This window comes from Loxodonta africana, chromosome 3 (genome assembly GCF_030014295.1).
Source record: "Loxodonta africana isolate mLoxAfr1 chromosome 3, mLoxAfr1.hap2, whole genome shotgun sequence".
Taxonomy (NCBI): domain Eukaryota; kingdom Metazoa; phylum Chordata; class Mammalia; order Proboscidea; family Elephantidae; genus Loxodonta; species Loxodonta africana.
In genome coordinates, this window is record NC_087344.1 from 209,828,399 (window position 1) to 209,850,205 (window position 21,807).

The 21,807-nt window shown below is 40.8% G+C and overlaps 1 protein-coding gene across 1 annotated transcript in view; it reads right to left on the reverse strand.

Annotated features, from left to right (window-relative positions):
• Positions 1-439: 439 nt before the first annotated feature.
• The window catches only part of NTMT2 (N-terminal Xaa-Pro-Lys N-methyltransferase 2), a 36,066-nt gene continuing 14,698 nt past the window's right edge, over positions 440-21,807 (reverse strand). Inside the window, exons 2-4 of the mRNA XM_003415053.4 lie at positions 12,200-12,375; positions 5,122-5,371; positions 440-4,377 (exon numbers count right to left, since the gene is read on the reverse strand). Of these exons, the coding sequence (XP_003415101.1) occupies positions 4,106-4,377; positions 5,122-5,371; positions 12,200-12,375 (698 nt within the window). The 3' untranslated portion in view covers positions 440-4,105. The remainder of the gene's footprint in view (positions 4,378-5,121; positions 5,372-12,199; positions 12,376-21,807) is intronic.

Genomic DNA, 21,807 nt, shown 5'->3' on the forward strand with positions numbered 1-21,807 from the left:
TCCCGAATCTATAAAATTGCTAACCCTTAAGACTCTGCATACTTCCATGCTGGTGCTTTGGAGCCGTGGCCCCAGTTCTTGGAAGAGGAAGGAAGAGAAGATTGCACCCATTCACGAATTGCTGTATAAACCAACAGGTCCTTCAAAGTTCATCTAGAATTGCAGGAGTGTTTGCAATTAATTTGTCTGTGAAGTATTGGTGAGCACTTTCTACTCAACATTCACAAGAGGATTAACTTCAGCTATCATCTAGTTTTTAGACCTTTTGTTTAGCAGTAAATAGCTGAGGCTTAGGAGCTGCTGTGTTTATGACCTACTCACAATTTTAACTTGTAACTCTTATCAGGCACGTCCACCCCTCTGATCAAACTAAGGGCTTTCGGTTGGCTGAATCTTCAAGTTGGCTCCTATTGAAAAAGAGATTCCTGGTTATGCAGGATTTTATTTCAGGGCCTAATCCTCTGGCTATAAACTCCTCCCAGCTGCTTGCCGAGCACTGAGCCCACTGCCTTCTCTGTCTAAAAATTTCCTGGTTCCTGCCAGCTTGCACCGCTGATCACCGCTTTGACCAGACTGGTACATCTCGTTGCTACAGAATTTTGGAAGCCCTTGGTTTTTCCTGCTGATTTGCTCTGACTCCTGTTTGATGCCTCCAAACTCTAGATTACCCTGTGTCTTTCTGCTTTTAACATCACCTTTCAGTCTTTGAACAGAAGTTTTGACTAGCTGCAGTGTATGAGGTACGGCCTGTGGTAGGGACTGAGAATGTTACCATGAATGCTCCATCGAGGAGCTCAGAATGTAAGGGAGGAAATGGCTGGTAAATAGGCAATTATAATACCATGGGATACCAGTACCAGCTGCCCTCGAGTCAATTCCAAATCATTATGACCCCCACGTGTGACAGGGTAGAACTATAGGGTTCTCAATGACTAATTTTTCAGCAGTAGATTGCCAGGCCTTTCTTCTGAGGTTCTTCTGGGTAGACTTGAACCACCAACCGTTCAGTTAGCAATATGTTGACCATTTGCACCACCCAGGGACTCCAATGCCATGGGATGAGGGTTGTGATATGTTAGTAGAGGATGTGAGAGTAGCACGTAGTGGGGATACCTAACCCTGCACCAGGATCGAGGGAAGCTTTCCTGAGGTCAGTGACATCTAAGCATTCTGAGCCAGACGAAAAAGAACGAAAGATGTCCCAGGTTATGAAAGTAATATCTATAAATACGCTGTGTCACCAGTCATGACTCCTTTAGGGAACTACAAACATTTAAGTACAGCGGCAGGGAATGTGGCAGAAACAAGGCTGGGAGGGAAGCCAGGGCTACAGGCCATGCTAAAGAGAGCGTGTTCACCCTGTAGGTGCTGGGGAGAGGGAAGCCAGGGCTACAGGCCATGCTGAAGACAGGGTTTCACCCTGTAGGTGCTGGGGAGAGGGAAGCCAGGGCCACAGGCCATGCTGAAGACAGCGGGTTCACCCTGTAGGTGCTGGGGAGAGGGAAGCCAGGGCTACAGGCCATGCTGAAGACAGGGGGTTCACCCTGTAGGTGCTGGGGAGTCATCTAAGGTTTGTATGGTCAGATTCGTATGTTAGAAAGACCGGCACTGGGCTGGAGAAGCGCATTTAATCATTCAGCTATCTCCCTGAGACTGGCCCACACTCCTGCCTGCTGCACCTTATCCTTCTATGGCTGAGTCCATCTCCACACCTTTTCCCTTCAGGTCCTCAAACAAAATGAATGATCAGAAATCAATTTGAGACCTCTTAAAAAATACAAATTATCTGATCACAGTCACAGATCCAGACTCTCATGGAGATGGAGCCTGGGAATCTCTCTTTTGTAAAAGTTCCTCCAGGTGACTCTGAGGCAGCAGGACTATGAACCAGTGTTTGGGGATTAATGCAGGCTGTCGCTTACCGGGGTGACCAGCAGTGTGTCTGTGGAAAACAGCACCTATAGCAATTAGTTTTAAAATGCTGAAGGATCTCTCACAGCTGGTGGTGGAAACTGCGATGGGCCAATAGACACTGCTCATTGGTGCCTTCCCTCCCTTCAAGCTGCGCCCAGGGCGTGCGCCATACCTGTCAAACCCTGGGTAAACCTCCCAGCCACCTTCTTCTGGATGTGTTGATAAACATCAGCAGTGTTTTCAGCTTACAGAATTAGACTGAAGATGGCCGGAGTAAGTCTCACTCAAAATGTCTTCATTTCCACAGTGTATATGACTTCACTCCCAAGGCAAGAAAACTTTGTCCCCCACTTGCACTCTTCAAGAACTGCCTCCTAGTTCTTTGAATAACTTCTCTGAACCTTAACATGACCTTTTAGGCTCCATTATCCGGCCGATGGCTGACTGACTCTCCTCTCCGTCTCCTCTTTCCTTTACATTGGACCTGCTGCTAACAGTGGGGGTGGGGGCTGACGATTCATGCAATGTGCTCCCTAACTTCTATTTTCTCAGTTAAATTAAAGATAGGTGGGGAGTTGGGAACCTGTTTAGAGCAATAAAGATCTGAAAATTTTCTAAGGGGAATGGTACAGGACTTGACTTAGGAAGAGAAAAGGGGCTGTTGATCAGCCTCAAAGACCCCGCTGAGTTGAAGGTCATATTTATATCCACCAGACAATTCTGTTATCTCCTCCATAAGCTCAGAAACCCAGGAGGAGAGAAAATTGACAATTGTGTAAATCAGTGTCTGGATACTGGCAAAGCAGAAAGTCAAGAGAATGAAACATACTAGTATAAAAGAAAATTTCTGGGATAGACCTAAAAAGAAGATTCCACCATTTTGTCCCAAAGCTCACAGATGGTAAAGGCAAGAGTACATTTGTTTTGCCCTATTTGATCTGTTCACCATTTAATTTAATTCTCGTCTCTGGCTTGCCCACCAATGGTTCTAACCGTTGGACCATATAGCTGCTGGAAGTCAGTGGAGGTAAGGTGGGTGTGCTGGATGTAATTTTCCAACACAATAAATGAAGCTACCAAAGTTATGCTACATTTTATAATCATTCTCTTCCTTAGTTAGAGTTAAGACTGGAAAACTTGATTTTTATGGAGATAGTGTACCCGTTCTTTACTGCATTTGATTCTTTGCATTTCATAGAAGACTCAACATGTATAACAAAGCACACGTGTTTCTCAACATGAAGAAATTGGAGACAACAGCAGTTACATTTAAACATACTGACAATAACAATTGAATTATATTTTTGTTTTTAAAAGGTTTCAATTATTTTTAATTAAACCCATGCCATAAATTAATCCAGCTGCTTCAATTTTCAGGTTTATCATTTCCTTGTCCATTTCCTTTGCTACTTCTCTTCCCACTGTACACTCATATTAATCAAGGAAACGGGCAGCAGCAACGAAGCAAGCAGTGTTGGAAGCCAATGGCTACAATTAAATTATTGGTGACATTTGCTTATATGTTCAAGGCTGAAATTTCAGGGGTACATTTTCTCCTGAAAGGACACACTTTCTCAACACTGAAACCCAGAGTTCTGTTATCAAATTACATCTACATTACATCACTGGGTAATGATACTGACCCAAAATAGAAAGTGAAATCATCTACTTTTTCTGCCAAGAGAAAGGCTAAAGCCAAAATTCAGTAATGGTCTTGTTTTCCTACGATTATTTAGACTAGTGCCCTCTTAACTGAGGGGATGTTTTTATCCAAGAGAAGTGGTTATCCCGAAGGTAGCTGCTGTGAGGGCAGGGGAAGGGGAGAAGGTGAAGAGGTTTGAGGCTTCCCTCACCCATCCTGGACCACTATATAATGCATATCTTCAGGAACCAAGGCAGTTTAGAATTTGTGCGCGTTGCTCCCTTCTCTGTCTTTGTGCCACTTGTACAGTTTAGGTGTATTCAAGCGCTTAAAGCATTTTTCTATGATGTTTCACTGGCCTCTTGTTACAGAAAATCCAGTGTGCGTGTACTTGTATCGTTCACGAAAACTTGTACACCAGCCATCATTTCCAGACATGCAGGGCATCCTTTCTCTCCATCCCCCTCACAGTTACAAGGGCACCATGAAGGAAAGCACCTTGGTCACCAGGCACCAGTGCGCAGTCCAGCAGGCCATTCCCAGCGCAGGCTAGGGGTGTCCATTGCTGTGCAGGGCGAACATCCACACCGGGATGCAATGCTCGGGAAAACCCTCCTGCTTCTCCTGGCCCGACACGACCAGCCCACTCTTCCTAATGAGGCTCTGGAGGATGTCCATGTCCCGAGTCACGCTGCTGTCAGAGAGGTCGAAGACACAGCCCTCCAGCGCCACATTGTCCTTCAGTATGATGACACCGTTTTCTTTCAGGCCATCTCGGCACCGGGACAGAAATGCAAGAAGGTCCTTATCTGTCAGGTACCCTACATGTGGGGCCAGGTAGGTGGAGAGACAGGGTGAAATTGTGGGTAGAGAGGGAGGTGAGTAGGAAAGAACACAGGGCTAAGAATCAGGAGGAATAATCGAGACCATTCATTCACTCATTCATGAATTATTTAATAGCCGGGGTTGTTTTAGTTCGAATGTCAATAAGAAGATACTTCTTTTAGGGGGCTCAGTCTCCCATCTATAAAATAGGTATTATACTGTATGGATTGCCTACCTCACAGGCATGAGATTAAATTATTGCCCACCCTATGGGATGCCCCTTCCGTGTCCCCAGAAGACCCAGCTCTATCCTCATTCTTCTCTGCCTTCTGTACACACGTGTACACACACACACACACACACACACACACACACACACACACCCAGACCAATATCTAATTCACTGCTGTCTCATTTCCTGGGAATTAACATTTTTGGGCCCCATTTTTAATTTTTTCAGGGATTTAGGTTTCATCTAGGATTTAGATTGATTCGAGGCACTCCCTTTCTAAGGGTGGAAATTGCCCGGCTTGTACAGAGGAATTTGGGAGAAACATCTGGACAATCAGAGCTTTTTAAGAGCTTACGTGATACTTAAGGTTAACTGCTCTAAGCACAACTGCAGCTAAATCTCCCTTTCAGTTCTCTCTCCCGTTCCAGGAATCCTCAAATTAGCCCCATGCATTGTCTTCTCCTGCTGGGAAGGGAGAAGGGCAGATGCAATGCCAGGGAGAACTAACCGGAGACCCACTGAATCCAGATGACATCATATCTCCTGACTGGGGGCGTGAATTCCTGCAGGCTGTAGCAGTGGTAACTTTCTACCTTGTCCCCTTTGACTTGCAGGTAATTCTGAGCTTCCAGGAGGAAAGACTCCATCATGTCCACGAGTTCCACACTGCTGAAAACCGGCAGTAAGACATGCTTGCTGACCCTTCCAATCCCAGAGCCGCAGTCCAAGGCACAGTCTGTTCCAGCTTTCCCCGGCCCCTGCAGAAAGGGACCTTGTGGAATACTTCAAGTACAGATACCCAGCCTGCACCCTGGCCACTCCAATTAACTTTTAAATCAACTTTACTGAGGTCAGTTTCCACACAATGAGATACACCATCTTAAGTGTACAATTCAATGAGTTTCGACAAATGTGAACACGGTGTTATCACTAATATAATCAAGGTATGAAATCAAACCCGTTGTCCTCAAGTCGATTCCAACTCATAGCGACCCTATACGACAGAGTAGAACTTCCCATAGGGTTTCCCAGGAGCCCCTGGTGGATCTGAACTGCCAAACTTTTGGTTAGCCGCAGTAGCACTTAACCACTATACCACCAGGCTTTCCATTCAAGGTATATCAAACCAAACCCACTGCTGTCGAGTCGATTCCGACTCATAGCGACCCTATAGGACAGAGTAGAACTGCCCGATAGAGTTTCCAAGGAGCGCCTAGTGGATTCGAACTGCTGACCTCTTGGTTAGCAGCTGTAGCACTTAACCACTACGCCAACAGGGTAAAGGATTCAATTACCTTTTTCGAAATCTCCAATCATTCCCAGTTTTACATTATTTTCTCCATATATAGATCTTTAAAAGAATTGAAAAATACAATTTTTAAAAGTAAAATCTTAGGTTTGAAAACTTGGTAATTTTCTCCCACAAAAAATGGGCCATCAACAGCCCTATGAAGATAAGAGCTTTGGTGACCATGAATCTGTGTTGAATCCACAGCTAAATGGACCTACTCTGTAGGTTATAACTATGAAAAAAAAAAAAAGAGTAATGATAGACTTTCTGAGTTTTAAAATTACTTTGAAAATCATTCAGTGGAAACATTTTAATTCATATTGGATGACTGAAATTATAATTTTTCAAAAACTGATTTTAGAGACACTGAACGATCTACTCTTCTTGTGTGGATGGTAAATTTTAGAACCTGAGCTGAGGGAATGCTAACTGCCCCATTCTCAGGTCAAGGTTTTATTTCAAACCCAGCCCTCATGGCACACAGAACTTTCTTAGTGGGTAAAGATTGGTTCCAGCAAAGTCTTCTTTCGTGCTAAAAATCTATTTTTGCTTTTGTCCCAGAAACAACTACATGATTTACTGGGCACAAAATCCTTAAAAGTGATTTTTTATTTTAAAGTAGGTCTGTGCGTTACATTAACGGGTAGGGAGGGGGAAGAGGAGATGAATCAGCCAAGGGAAACTTTGTCAAACTTGCTTCTATAGAGTAAAATACTTTCTGATTTATGAAGATTCAGCTGGTCTAAATTATTTGGTCATAGTTGGGATGGCTGCTGAATAGGTTTTGTGCTAGAAATTACAGTAAAAAGATGCTTGAAGTTGCCAATCAAGATATTAAGGAGAAAGCCTGCTCTTGATTCTCAGGAACTGAAGATTAAAAAAACACATTGGGCTACAGATTAAAGGTGAAGTATGAGCTCAGGGAAACATCAGAAAAGCTGCTTTCCAGTCCACTGAAAGAGCCTTCCTTACGGCCAGAAAGGTAAAATGGACACAGAAAGTAAAGCAGTTGTAGCTTCAAGTAGAATAATAATAATTTACTAAGTACTTCTATGTGCCAAGATCTTTACATCCATAATAACTATTATAATCAAAACAACTCTACAAGGCAATGATTATTAACTCCATTTGGAGATGAAGAAATTCAGGTTTCCAGTATCACACAGCTAATGACAGAGCTGGAGCCCTGGTGGCGCAGTGGTTAAGTGTTTGGCTGCTAACCAAAAGGTCAACTGTTTGAACCCACCAGCCGCTCCGTTGAAACTCTTGGGCAGTTCTCCTCTGTCCTACAGGGTCACTCAGCGTAAGTCAGAATGGACTCGGTGCAGTGGGTTTTAATGACAGAGCCAGGATTTGAACACAGGACTGTTTGAACTCAAAGCCAAGTCTACATTAGGGGTGTTACCTCCAGGGACAACTCCGATTCACTGAAGTATATACGTCTAATATTGAAGTGTTGAAGCTCAGCAGGAAAGAGGTCTGTGATTAATGAGTGATGTCTGCCTTGGCTACGGGAAGGGGGAGCAATGGTAACTTGTGCCATGTGTTTGCCATTCCTACTAACACTATGCTGCCACCCTCATTCATTCAAGTACATAATTTAAACTAAGCCAGTTCAGAAAAAGGCTTAGGCTAAAGGGTTATGTTGTAAAGACAGTAAAAAAAAAAAGCATAAGTAAAAAAAAAAAGCATAGCCTAAGTAAATATATAACATAAACAAGATTGGAGGAAAGTATAGGGAAATTATTTTAAGCTACTAGAAACGATTTTGCTAGAAATACGTGTGCTCAATTAGAGATTCTCACTGCAAATTTGTCTTATCATTTTACCTTTACCAGTTGTGCTGAGTCAGCTCCAACTCATGGCCACCCCCTGTGTGAGAGAAGAAATGTGCTATACAAGGCTCTCTTCTTTTTTTTTTTTTAACTTTGTTGTTGCTGAGAATATATAAAGCAAAAGATGCACCAATTCAACAGTTTCTATACGTACCATTTAATGATATTGATTACATTCTTGAAGTTATGCACCCATTCTCACCCTCCTATTCTGAGTTGTTCCTCCCCCATTAACATAAATTCACTGCTATCTAATCTTTCAAGTTGCTGTTATCAATTTCATCCCATATTAAAAACAAAAACCTATTGCTGTCGAGTTGATTCTGATTCATAGCGACACTACAGGACAGAGTAGAACTGCGCCATAGGGCTTCCTAGGAGCGACTGGTGGATTCAAACTGCCGACATTTTGGTTAGCAACCACTGTGGCAGCAGGGCTCCATATAGATAGTTCTTAAAAGAGCATAATGCTCGAGGCAGATGTTTTTTACTAGTTAAGCTAAACTATTTTTTGGCTTTAAGAAGACTTCAGAGGATATTTTTTGGTTTAAGGTTTAAAGATTATCTCAGGATAATAGTTTCAGGGATTCATCCAACCTTACGGCTCCAGGAAGTCTGGAGTCCATGAGAATTTGAAATCCTATTCTGCATTTTCCCCCTTTTGATCAGAATTATTCTATAGAATCTTTGATCAAAATGTCCAGTAATGATAGCCAGGCACCATCCAGTTTTTCTAATCTCATGACAAAGGAGGCAGTTGTTCATGGAGGCAATTAGCCACACATCTACATAGGGCCTTGAGTGGGTGATTTTTTGGAATTAGGTCTCTAAGCCATTCTTCTAAAGCTCCTCCAGGTAGACCTCAACTTCCAACCTTCTGGTTAGCAGCTGAGTAAGTCAACCATTTGCACTACCCATTACTACTTTCTCATCATTGCTTTCCCCTAAGAGCCTCTGTCAGGCAAGTTGCTCTCATTTTTGCAGCAAGTGGTCTTAGCAGTAGAGCCGTGGGAGAATAAAACAAGGAGATCTCAGAGATCCAAACCAGAGGAGCTCAAGGTTATAACCCCTAAACTCCTTTTTCTCAATAAACAGACAAATGTGGAGCTGCTCTGGTTAAAATGAGACCAGGCTTCACCCACTCAGCCTTCCCATAATTCTCCAGGAAGCCCTTGAGCAAAACCCTACAGAACCACAAACCAAAGTTTTTAAATCACTCAAGTCTAATTCTCCTGCCTTTTCAGATAAGGAAATAGAATTCCCTTGAAAATTCTCCCTCTCTGATTTGTACTTTTCACCAATTTAGTTGTGTGATATTTGACTATAGATATTTTTGAAACAGTGGCCATTTACAAATACTAAAGGTGCCTCAAACCCTATGGTGTCTAAGCTCTGCCTCTAGTTCCTCTACTCCATTTCCCTCTGCGTGGTTGTCCCCCTTCCCCACCGCCCCCCCCCCCCAATCTTCTGGCACCAAAGCTCTTTCTCTGTCTTTCATTCACACGCAGCTACTCTGAGAAGGGATATTTAAAGACTGACCCCAGTGACACCATCTCCTGCCTCAAGGACATTATGGTTGTGATTGTATTGAAATCTGATGCCCTTCATGAATGTGACCAGAACTGCACACCATGTGTGATTTAAAAAAAAAAAAAGTTTATTCTCATTTTAATTTATTATCTTCTTACATACTCATTCACGTAAAATAGTTAAAAGACTCTTAGAAATTTCATTTCCATCTTTACTCTGTCTATATACATTGTTTTAAAGAACATTATTTTGAGTTCATCCAGTGGAGTCTAAAACTGCAATCAAAGTGCTTCATGACATCATATCATAATCATGAAACGTAACAAGTTAGACCCAGATTTTTTAGTCATCCAATCTCTGAGAAATGTTAAAAAAAAAAAAACCATCAAATACTGACTACTTTTTATGTCACTACTTTCTCTCACTGTTGTTCTTAGTTGCCATGGTGTCGATTCGGACTCCTGGAGACCCCATGTGTACAGGGTAGAACTGCTCCATAGGGTTTTCAAGGCTGCCATCTTTCCGAAGCAGGTTGCTAGGCCTGTCTTCTGAGGTGCTTCTGGGTGAGTTCAAACCACGAACCTTTCAGTTAGTAGTCGAGTGCTTAACTGTTTGCACCACTCAGGGACTTCCTTACCCCCACTAAAAAAAAAAAAAAAATTTTTTTTTTTTTTTTTTCTCCACTAGGAAGCTGAAATTGAGAAGTTATCAGCTATGCCACTGACATCATCTTGGTACCATTTGTTTCTTTGCTAAAGTAAACGCATTTGCAACAACTTTAAACACCGTTTCCCATTGTCCCATGTCACTAACTGTTGAAAGGAATGCAAAAGTTTAAACAATCTGCCTTTTCCCAGTTGACATAAGAATAAATCATGTCAGATACTCATATTCCCTAGCTCCTTGTACTTGACCTGAATACTAATTTAGCAGGTTATTAAGGTCAAATTACCAAAATATCATTCCTTAAAAAGGACTGTGGTGTTTGTGCTTATTTAGAGGTCACAGCTTCACAGTGAGCCTTGTCCACTAAAACAACTCCAAACACTTGTTTGAAAAGAACATGCTGCCCCTTTTCCAACTTAAATATGCAAGGACAAGGCTGTTTCCTTTCCCAGGTCTGTGGGAGTCCATATGGGCTCTGTCTGACCCGCATCCCTGCGGTCAGCTTCCATTCCACTGGGAGTGACAAGACAGCTGAATTACTAAGCTTCTGAAATGCTAATCGATCAGAGCCAGCCTCACCATGAGGCAAGCCGGAGGGATCGCTCTGCGCCAGACTGGAGGAGAGCTGAAGTCGATGGTCCACCCCCTCCCCCAAAAAAAAAGAAAAGCAGGGATTTTTCTGCTACATGAGACAAATGGAAAAAAGTCAGTCATGGTTAAGAGCAAGGAGTTTGGTGTCACACAGAGCTGGCTGGGCCTAAGTCCCAGCTCTGTCTTTTACCAGCTGTGTGACCTTGACAACTTATTTACCTCTTCAAGCCTCATCTCCAAAACTGTGAAAACAAGGCTAATAACAGTACTTAGAAAACAAGATAAATGTTTCTAAAGTGTTTAGCAAAGTGACTGGCCATCTCAGAATAGGCATGCAGTGAATTTGTCAGTAACACTGATTTAGAAATAGTCATGGTAAACGACCTACACGTACAAACAGCCATGGCCATCATCTCTACACTCCAAGTCCTTTATGGTGTAGATGAAGTCCAGAAACTTGTGCTCCAGCGGGTGCCCTATCTGATCCATCTTCTCTGCTCTGATCCATCTTCTCTGCTCTGATCCATCTTCTCTGCTGCCAGCCTCTGGGCTCAGGTACATGGCGAACCAGGGAGGCTGAATGTGAAGCAGTCCTCAGCTCCACACGAGGTGTGTTCTTAGTATTATGCTTCTAAGGAGGTTGACAGCCTAGCCCCTTCCCCAATAATGTATCTTTTGTCAGAATAAAATTAGCTCTAAAGTCCAAACAAATGAATTGGAACAAAACCTGTTTGCCAATTAGAACTTTACATCTTCAGTAGGTCTGACAGCAGTTTTGTTGTGTGTGTTAAGGCTATTTTTAACAACTAAATGAAGTGCTTCAAAATATACTAAACACATTATATTAAACCCTGTTATTGCTACTAGTAGCACTATATTAGACTTGGGGGCACTTAAGTACGCTATGAGTCGGAATCGACTAGACGGCACTGGGTTTGGTTTTTTTCTTTTTTTTTTTTTTTAAGTACACTAAAAGCGAGCACTTGACATGTATCATCTCGTTTGATCCTCACGTTCTCCTATGAAGTTAAGTAACGCGCCCAAGGTCGCTCACACGTTACATGGTGGAACTCTTGAGCCCGAGGTTTTGGCCTCTACACTATACTATCTTTGTCTACGTGGCATGAAAGGAAAAAAAGTGGGAGTTCTCCCAGCCAAAAAGGGATCATATTCTTCTTAAGTCCCTTTTAAAAAAAAATAAATTAAGATCAAGGTAAATTCTAAACTATGTATAAAATTACATAAAGGGATCCTACTCTGCTTATTTTTAAACCAAACATCAGCATGCATTTCCTTACTAGACTAATTTTCATTGCAGAGAATCAATAAATAATCCCAAGATCACAGATAGCATGATCCTTCGTCAGTCATCTGGGTGTCAACTGTTCATCTGTGAGACTCTAAAAGAAATGTCTTCTTAATCCCCAAAGTGCAATATCAGTACTGCGAGTGAGTGTGAGATTAGTTGGTCATAGGAAGGCAAAATGCCAAGTGGGATAAATCAACAGTGGCCTATCCTTTCTGAACACCTTAAAGCAGGCTTTCAGGCTACATGCACCCTTGGCTGAGCCATATGACTTTAACCTGACTTAAGTGACAATGACACAGAAATATGTGAACTCAATGTTTGCAAGGACTTTGCATCCTTATCAAGCTGCAGTTGGATAACTCACCCCAACAAATTTCCTAAGAAATTCCTGAGAGGCCTGGACATCTGGGTTTGAGAGTTCAATAAAACTTCCCATCATACCCTCTTCTGTGGCCGGTACTTCTTGGTAGAAAAGTTTAGCTCTGGCATAGAACTGCATTTCACCGTCGATAACTTGGCTTGTCAAAGCATACAGTTTCACTGCAAATGAAATATTATTAACATTTATTAATATTCATACGTCAGAACAAGCTCAGTCTTAGCTCGCATTGAATTTCCTGCTAGAAGCCCGTAAGTTGTGCTATGGAGAAAAGAGCATTGGGTTTGAAATCATAACTAACTTGCTATGTAATCTTGGGAAAACTTCCTAACTCCTTTGGTTTTCAAGGATCACATCTATAAATCACAATTATGTGTCAGTTCTACCATTTAATAACTGTATAGTTTAATAAACCTGTAGTTTATCACTGCAGAATACAAAGTTTAATGCTTTTCGCTACAATGGAATAAAGAACACCAACGATTTGATGAGATTTATCTTCAAGCTTCAAATATTTTATGAGAATTTTCTCATTAATCCTTATTTTTAATTACAAGCTAGACTGGGGTAGATATTTTTTCATCTCTTCCTCAAGAAACACATACCCAAATATCTCTTTGTACTAACTTCACAAAAATGTACTTGAGCTCTATCTTCTGTAAATAAAATAATAAAGAGAGTATTATGGACTGAATTGTGTCCTTCCAAAATATATGTTGGAATCCTAACCCCTATAGCTGTGGAGGAGCCCTGGTGGTACAGTGGTTAGGTGCTACAGCTGCTAACCAAAAGGTCAGCAGTTTGAATCTCCAGCTGCTCCTTGGAAACCCAATGGGGCAGTTCTACTCTGTCCTATAGGGTCACTATGAGTCAGAATCTACTTGATGGCAATGAGTTGAAGCCTTGGTGGCACACTGGTTAAGAGCTACAGCTGCTAAGCAGAAAGTCAGCAGTTCGAATCCACCAGATGCTCCTTTGAAACCCTATAAGGCAGTTCTACTCCATCCTGTAGTGTCGCTATGAGACAACAATGTTTTTGTTTGTTTGTTTTTATAGCTGTGGATGTAATCCTGTTTGGGAATAGGGTTTTCTTGTCATGTTAATGAGACCATACCAGTGTAGAGTGTGTCCTAAATCAAAGCCTAATAATCACTTCTGAGTTATAAAAAGAGCAAATTAGACCCAGATGGGAACACATACTGGTGTAGACAGATGCCGTGGGAGGGTCACCAAGAGCCAAGTAAGCACTGAGGCAACCAACAAAGAAGGAACTGACATGGTCTAGACCCTTATATGGACTTTTAGCCTTCAGACTGTGAGAAAATGAACTTCTGTAATTAAAGTCAACCACTTGCAGTATTTGTGTTGCAGCAGTACTAGGTAACTACTACAAAGAGAAAAGAGCCCTGGAGACACAATGGTTAAGCACTTGGCTACTAACCCAAAGGTCAACAGTTTGAACTCACCAGCTGCTCTGTGGGAGAAAAGACCTGGTGACCTGCTCCCATAAGGATTACAGTCTAGGAAATCCTATGGGGCAGTTCTACTCTGTCCTATGTGATCACAATGAGTTGGAATCGATGGCACAAAACAACAAAACAAAGAGATAATATTTATTGAGCAGCTATTTTGTACCAGGTAGTGTACTAGGTATATTCACAAATAGTATGTCATTTCATTATTTCAGAAACCCAATGAATAAGGAAGACTGAAGAAGAATAATTGCCTTTGAGTTCTGGTGTTGGTGAAGAATATTGAGTATACCATGGACTGCCAGAAGAACGAACAAATCTATCTTGGAAGAAGTACAGCCAGAATGCTCCTTAGAAGCGAGGATGACAAGACTACATCTCACATACTTTGGACATGTTATCAGGAGGGACCAGTCCCTGGAGAAGGACACCATACTTGGTAAAGTGGAAGGTCAGCAAAAAAGAGGAAGACCCTGGATGAGGTGGATTGACACAGTGGCTATGACAATGGCCTCAAGCGTAGCAACAATTATGAGGATGGTGCAGGACAGGGCAGTGTTTCATTTTGTTATGCATAGGGTCAGTATGGGTATGAACTAACTCAACAGCACCTAATAGAAACACTGACATATTGTTTTAGGACATTTCCGTTTACAAAACTTGTGTTCCAACTTCTGAGGAGTAAATAAAAGAATGCATTTAAATATGTTCTGTAAACCAAAAGGTACGATTCAGATAAAAATATTTTCATTAGAGAACATTCAGGGGGAAAGATAGAAAGTGAAGGAAGGGAAGGAACATCTGGTTCAAGGTCAAATACCGAACACATGCATTTGTCTTCCCTCTCTCCCTGAAAATTATCATAATATGCTAAATGCGTAACAGTGAAAAAAATGAGAGACGATTACCAATGGATTTGTGATTTCAACAAACTTCTGGAAGACAAAAAGAAGCATATGGAACAAAGGTGAAGAAGGTGCATGCTAGAATACTTCCAGGAGGCAGTTACTTTCCACACTCAGAGCCAACAGGTAGAAGTGTAGGAATGAGAACAGGGGCCAAAAACTAAGAGAGTTAATCAAAAGTCTGTCTACAGAACAACCAACTGAGGGTAAAATTACCCTCCTTGGGTAAAAAAAAAAAAGAAAAAAAAAAAAAAGCAGCAGACAATACAGTAGTAATCCTAGCTAGGTGAGAGGGAGAGGAGACTCTTCTCTGAGAAATTTAAACAAAGTGTCTGAGGAGAATTATAGAAGGGTCAGTGTTGGGATCCCAGAAAACCACTCCTTCTGGCATATAGAGGACTCCAAGCCCCTCAACTGCTCATACTCATCAGAGCCTGGTAAGGTCTACCTGCATATGTGGAGCTTCTTGTCATCCTTTTTTGCTCAGAGGAAAGGTACACAACAGAGGAAACTTTCTCATTACCTAGAATCATTGGCTCTTTCCTTCATTTCTTAATATGGACAAACAATTATCTTCAAACACTTGAGGGGAAAACAGCAGCCTGAAAGAAAAAATTCAAGGTAAACAATCAAAACTGACCCCTAAGGAAATAGAAATAATTCAGAAGATGGGTGAGAATTTAAAACAAAACAAAACAGAACTCATATATCCTTAGAGAGATATAAGTACTAATAAATTCATAAATCAAAGGTAAAATGCCAAGAAAATAATAATTAAAAGAATAATGAAGCATTCTTAGAAATTAAAGGTATGATTATCAGAAACTTTGGAATAAAGTTAAGTGAATTTACAAAAACATAAAACAAAAAAAGGTAGATATGGAAAATAAGAGTGAAAGGACTAAAACTTTGGAGAGTTAATTCAAGAGGTGCAACATTAAGCTAACTAAAGGATTCAAAGAGGAAGAGATGAGAAAAAGGGGTGAAAAATTATTAAAGAAATAATAGAAGAAAATTTCTTAGAGCTGAAAAGGAACTGTAAGATCAACAAGTGTTGAGCAGCATGCATTAAAAAATAAATAAAAGCCACGCTTACACATATCCTTAGGAAATTACAAAACACAAGCGCAATGAGAAGATTTTAAAGTCCTTTAGAGGAGGAAAGGAAGTGTTTGACCTTTAAATAGGGTTGTCAGATTTAACAAATAAAAATAGATATTTAAAGAATAACTTATTAGTGTGAGTATTATGCTGTCATCGTTGTCAGATGTTGTTGAGTCAGTCCCAACTCATAGCGACCCTATGTACAACAGAATGAAACACTGCCTGGTCCTGCACCATCCTCACAATCGTTGTTATGTTTGAGCCCATTGTTGCAGCCATTGTGGCAATCCACCTAAATAAGGACCTTCCTCTTTTTCACTGACTCTCTAGTTTACCAAGCATAATGTCTTTCTCCAGGGACTGGTCTCTCTTTATAACACGTCCAAAGTACACAAGACAAATTCTCGCCATTCTTGCTTCCAAGGAGCACTCTGGCTGTATTTCTTCCAAGACAAACTTGTTCATTCTTCTGGCAGTCCACCGTACATTCAATATTCTTGGCCAACACCATAATTCAAAGGCATCAATTCTTCTTCATTGTGTTCTTTATTCTTTGTCCAGCTTTCAAACTCATATAACACAACTGAAAATATGGCTTGGATCAGGCACACCTTATGCTCAAAGCGTCAACTTTGCTTTGCAGCACTTTAAAGAGGTCTTTTGCCGAAGATTTGCCCAATGCAATGCGTCTTTTGATTTCTTGACTGCTGCTTCCATTGTGTTGATTGTGGATCCAAGTTAAATGAAAGCTATGACAAAGTCAATCTTTTGTCCATTTATCATGATGTTGCTTATTGGTTCAGTTGTGAGGATTTTGTTTTCTTTATGTTGAGGCGTAAACCATACTGAAGGCTGTAGTCTGATTTTCCTCAGTAAGTACTTCAAGTCCTCTTTGCTTTCAGCAAGCAAGGTTGTGTCATCTGCATATCGCAGGTTGTTATTGAGTCTTCCTCCAATCCTGATGCCATGTTCTTCTTCATATAGTCCAGGCTTCTCAGATTATTTGCTCAGCAAACAGTTTGAATAAGTATGGTGAAAGGATGCATCTCTGATGCACTCTTTTGTGATTATAAACCATGAAGTATTCCCTTTCTCTGTTCAAATGACTACCTTTTGATCTACATACAGGTTCCACATGAGCACAATTAAGTGTTCTGGAATTCCCATTCTTTGTAACGTTATTCGTAATTTGTTGTGATCCACACAGTCAAATGCCTTTGCATAGTCAATAAAACACAGGTAAACATCTTTCTGGTATTCTTTGCTTTCAGCGAAGGTACTTGTGACATCAGATTCCTCGTTCCACATCCTCTTCTGAATCCAGCTTGAATTTCTGGCAGTTCCCTGTAGATGTACTGCTGCAACCTCTTGAACTATCTTCAGCAAAATTTTACTTGTGATATTTATGGTATTGTTTGATAATTTCTACATTCTATTAGATCACTTTTCTTTGGGACGGGCACAAATATGGATCTCTTTCAGTCATTTGGCCAGGTAGCTGTTGTCCAAATTTCTTGGCATAGAGAGTGAGCAGCTCCAGCACTGCATCTATTTGTTGAGCCTTGTTTTTCACCAATACCTCCAGTGCAGCTTGGACTTCTTCCTCCCCTATCATTGGTTCTTTATCATATGATATCTCCTGAAATGGCTGAACGTTGACCAATTATTTTTGGCATACGGACTATGTATTCCATCTATCTGCTTTTCTTGCATCTTTCAAGATTTTTCCCATAGAATCCTTCAAAATTGCAACTCGAGGCTTGATTACTTCAGTTCTTTCAGCTTGAGTAATGCTAAGCATGTTGTTCCTTTTTGGTTTTCTAACTCCAGGTCTTTGCACATTTCATTATAATATTTGACTTTGTCTTCTAGGACCGCCCTTTGAAATCTTCTGTTCAACTGTTTTACGTCATCATTTCCATTTGCTTTAGCTACTCTACATTCAAGAGCAAGTTTCAGAGTCTGTACTGACATCCATTTTGGTCTTTTCTTTCTTTCCTGTCTTTTCAATGAACTTTTGCTTTCTTCATGTATGATGTCCTTGATGTGGTTCCATAACTCATGTGGTCTTCAGTCATTACTGTTCAATTCGTCACATTTGTTCTTGAGATGGTCTCCAAATTCAGATGGGATATGCTCAAGGTCATTTTTTAGTTCTCTAGCTTTCTTCACCTTCAGTTTGAACTTGCATATGAGCAATTGATGGTCTGTTCCACAGTCGGCCCCTGGCCTCGTTCTGACAGGTGATACTGAGTTTTCTACGGTCCTCTTCAATAGACGTAGTGAATTTGATTCCTGTGTTTTCCATCGGATGAGGTCCAGGTGTGTAGCTGCTGTTTATGTTGTTTAAAAACGGTATTTGCTAAAGGGCATCTATACAAAGCCAACAGCCAACATCACTCTAAATGGAGAGAGCCTGAAAGCATTTCCCTTGAGAACGGGAACCAGACAAGGATGCCCTTTATCACCGCTCTTATTCAACATTGTGCTAGAAGTCCCAGCCAGAGCAATTAGGCTAGACAAAGAAATAAAGGGCATCCGGATTGGCAAGGAGGAAGTAAAATTATCTCTGTTTGCAGATGACATTATCTTATACACAGAAAACCCCAAGGAATCCTTCAGAAAACTACTGAAACTAATAGAAGAGTTTGGCAGTCTCAGGTTATAAGATAAACATACAAAAATCACTTGGATTCCTCTACATCAACAAAAAGAACACCGAAGAGGAAATAACCAAATCAATACCATTCACAGTAGCCCCCAAGAAGATAAAATACTTAAAAATAAATCTTACCAAAGATGTAAAAGACTTATACAAAGAAAACTACAAAGCACTACTACAAGAAATTAAAAAGGACATACTTAAGTGGAAAAACATACCTTGCTCATGGATAGGAAGACTTAACATAGTAAAAATGTCTATTCTACCAAAAGCCATCTATACATACAATGCACTGCCGATCCAAATTCCAATGTCATTTTTTAAGGTGATAGAGAAACAAATCACCGACTTCATATGGAAGGGAAAGAAGCCTCGGATAAGCAAAGCATTACTGAAAAAGAAGAAGAAAGTGGGAGGCCTCACTCTACCTGATTTCAGAACCTATTATACAGCCACAGTAGTCAAAACAGCCTGGTACTGGTACAACAGACACATAGACCAGTGGAACAGAATTGAGAACCCAGATATAAATCCATCCACATATGAGCAGCTGATATTTGACAAAGGCCCAGTGTCAGTTAATTGGGGAAAAGATAGTCTTTTTAACAAATGGTGCTGGCATAACTGGATATCCATTTGCAAAAGAATCAAACAGGACCCATACCTCACACCATGCACAAAAACTAACTCCAAGTGGATCAAAGACCTAAACACAAAGACTAAAACGATAAAGATCATGGAAGAAAAAATAGGCACAACCTTAGGAGCCCTAATACAAGGCATAAACAGAATACAAAACATTCCAGATAATGACAAAGAGAAACCAGATAACTGGGAGCTCCTAAAAATCAGACACCTATGCTCATCTAAAGACTTCACCAAAAGAGTAAAAAGACCACCTACAGATTGGGAAAGAATTTTCAGCTATGACATCTCCGACCAGCGCCTGATCTCTAAAATCTATATGATTCTGTCAAAACTCAACCACAAAAAGACAAACAACCCAATCAAGAAGTGGGCGAAGGATATGAACACACACTTCACTGAAGAAGATATTCAGGCAGCGAACAGACACAGGAGAAAATGCTCTCGATCATTAGCCATTAGAGAAATGCTAATTAAAACTACGATGAGATTCCATCTCACTCCAACAAGGCTGGCATTAATCCAAAAAACACAAAATAAGAAATGTTGGAGAGGCTGCGGAGAGATTGGAACTCTTATACACTGCTGGTGGGAATGTAAAATGGTACAACCACTTGGAAATCTATCTGGCGTTATCTTAAACAGTTAGAAATAGAACTACCATACAACCCAGAAATCCCACTCCTCGGAATATACCCTAGAGAAATAAGATCCTTCACACAAACAGATATATGCACACCCATGTTTATTGCAGCTCTGTTTACAATAGCAAAAAGCTGGAAGCAACCAAGGTGTCCATCAACGGATGAACGGGTAAATAAATCATGGTATGTTCACACAATGGAATACTACGCATCGATAAAGAACAGTGACGAATCTGTGAAACATTTCATAACATGAAGGAACCTGGAAGGCATTATGCTGAGCGAAATTAGTCAGAGGCAAAAGGACAAATATTGTATAAGACCACTATTATAAGATCTTGAGAAATAGTATAAACGGAGAAGAACATATACTTTTGTGGTTACGAGGGGGGGGAGGGAGGGAGAGGGGGAGAGGGTTTTTTACTGATTAATTAGTAGATAAGAACTGCTTAAGTGAAGGGAAGGACAATACTCAATACAGGGAAGGTCAGCTCAACTGGACTGGACCAAGAGCAAAGAAGTTTCCAGGATAAACTGAATGCTTCAAAGGTCAGTGGAGCAAGGGCGGGGGTTTGGGGACCATGATTTAAGGGGACTTCTAAGTCAATTGGCAAAATGATTCTATTATGAAAACATTCTGCATCACACTTTGAAATGTGGCATCTGGGGTCTTAAATGCTAACAAGCGGCCATCTAAGATGCATCAATTGGTCTCAACCCACCTGGAGCAAAGGAAAATGAAGAACACCAAGGTCACACGATAACTAAGAGCCCAAGAGACAGAAAGGGCCACATGAACCAGAGACCTACATCATCCTGAGACCAGAAGAACTAGTTGGTGCCCAGCCACAATCGATGACTGCCCTGACAGGGAACACAACAGAGAACCCCTGAGGGAGCAGATCAGTGGGATGCAGACCCCAAATTCTCACAAAAAGACCATACTTCATGGTCTCACTGAGACTAGAGGAATCCCGGTGGTCATGGTCCCCAAACCTTCTGTTGGCCCAGGACAGGAACCATTCCCAAAGACAACTCATCAGACATGAAAGGGACTGGACAGTGGGTAGGAGAGAGATGCTGATGAAGAGTGAGCTAATTATATCAGGTGGACACTTGAGACTGTGTTGGCATCTCCTGTCTGGAGGGGGAATGGGAGGATAGAGAGAGTTGGAAGCTGGCAAAATCGTCACAAAAGGAGAGACTGGAAGGGCTGACTCATTAGGGGGAGAGCAAGTGGGAGTGCGGAGTAAGGTGTATATAAACTTATATGTGACAGTTTGACTTGATTTGTAAACATTCACTTGAAGCTCAATAAAATTTAATAAAAAAAATGGTATTTGCAGTGAATAAGTCATTGGTTTTGCAAAATTCTATCATGTGATCTCCAGTGCCATTTCTATCACCAATGCCATATTTTCCAAATACTATTTTGCAACTACTGTTCTGGAGGCTAACACACTATATGTATACTATACGCTATAGTATAAGTACACTTGGGGACATACTTATGCTAATAAATTACTCAGAGTTTATCTGAAATTCAAATTTAATTGGGCACTCTATATTTTATCTGGTAACCCTACCTTCAAAAAACTAGAACCAGGCTTATATCACAGATCTCGTCAACAAGACTAGAAAACAATTGTACTGCCTTTAGCATTCTGAGGGAAAATTATTTTGAATCTAAAATTCAATGCCCAGGAAAACTGTCGATCAAATTTTAAGGATAAAATCATGATCCTTTCAAAGAAGAAAGGACTTAGAATATTTACCTCCCATGGATTCACTCTTCAGAGTATCTTGAAGCTACATTCCAGCCCAATGAGAGTTAAAATAAAGAGAAGATGTGGGATGAAAGTAACCCAGGGATCCTATAAAGATGACAGTTATTTATCAGATCTAGAAAGAAATTAGTTTTTATTACAACAGAAGACACAGGCTTCAAATAACTCAAGGGATGGCATGAAATGGATTCCAGGCAATACAGAGAGTAGATAAAAAGCAAAGAGTAATTAGGGATATTCTAAAGAAGGTATTTTTCAGTGTTTTTTTTTTTTATCTCAACCACCAAAAATAATAGTTTGAAAGCTCAGGAAAAACATAAAATGGTACAAAAATGATACAATCAGAAAATAAAGCAACCAAAACATGACATAAT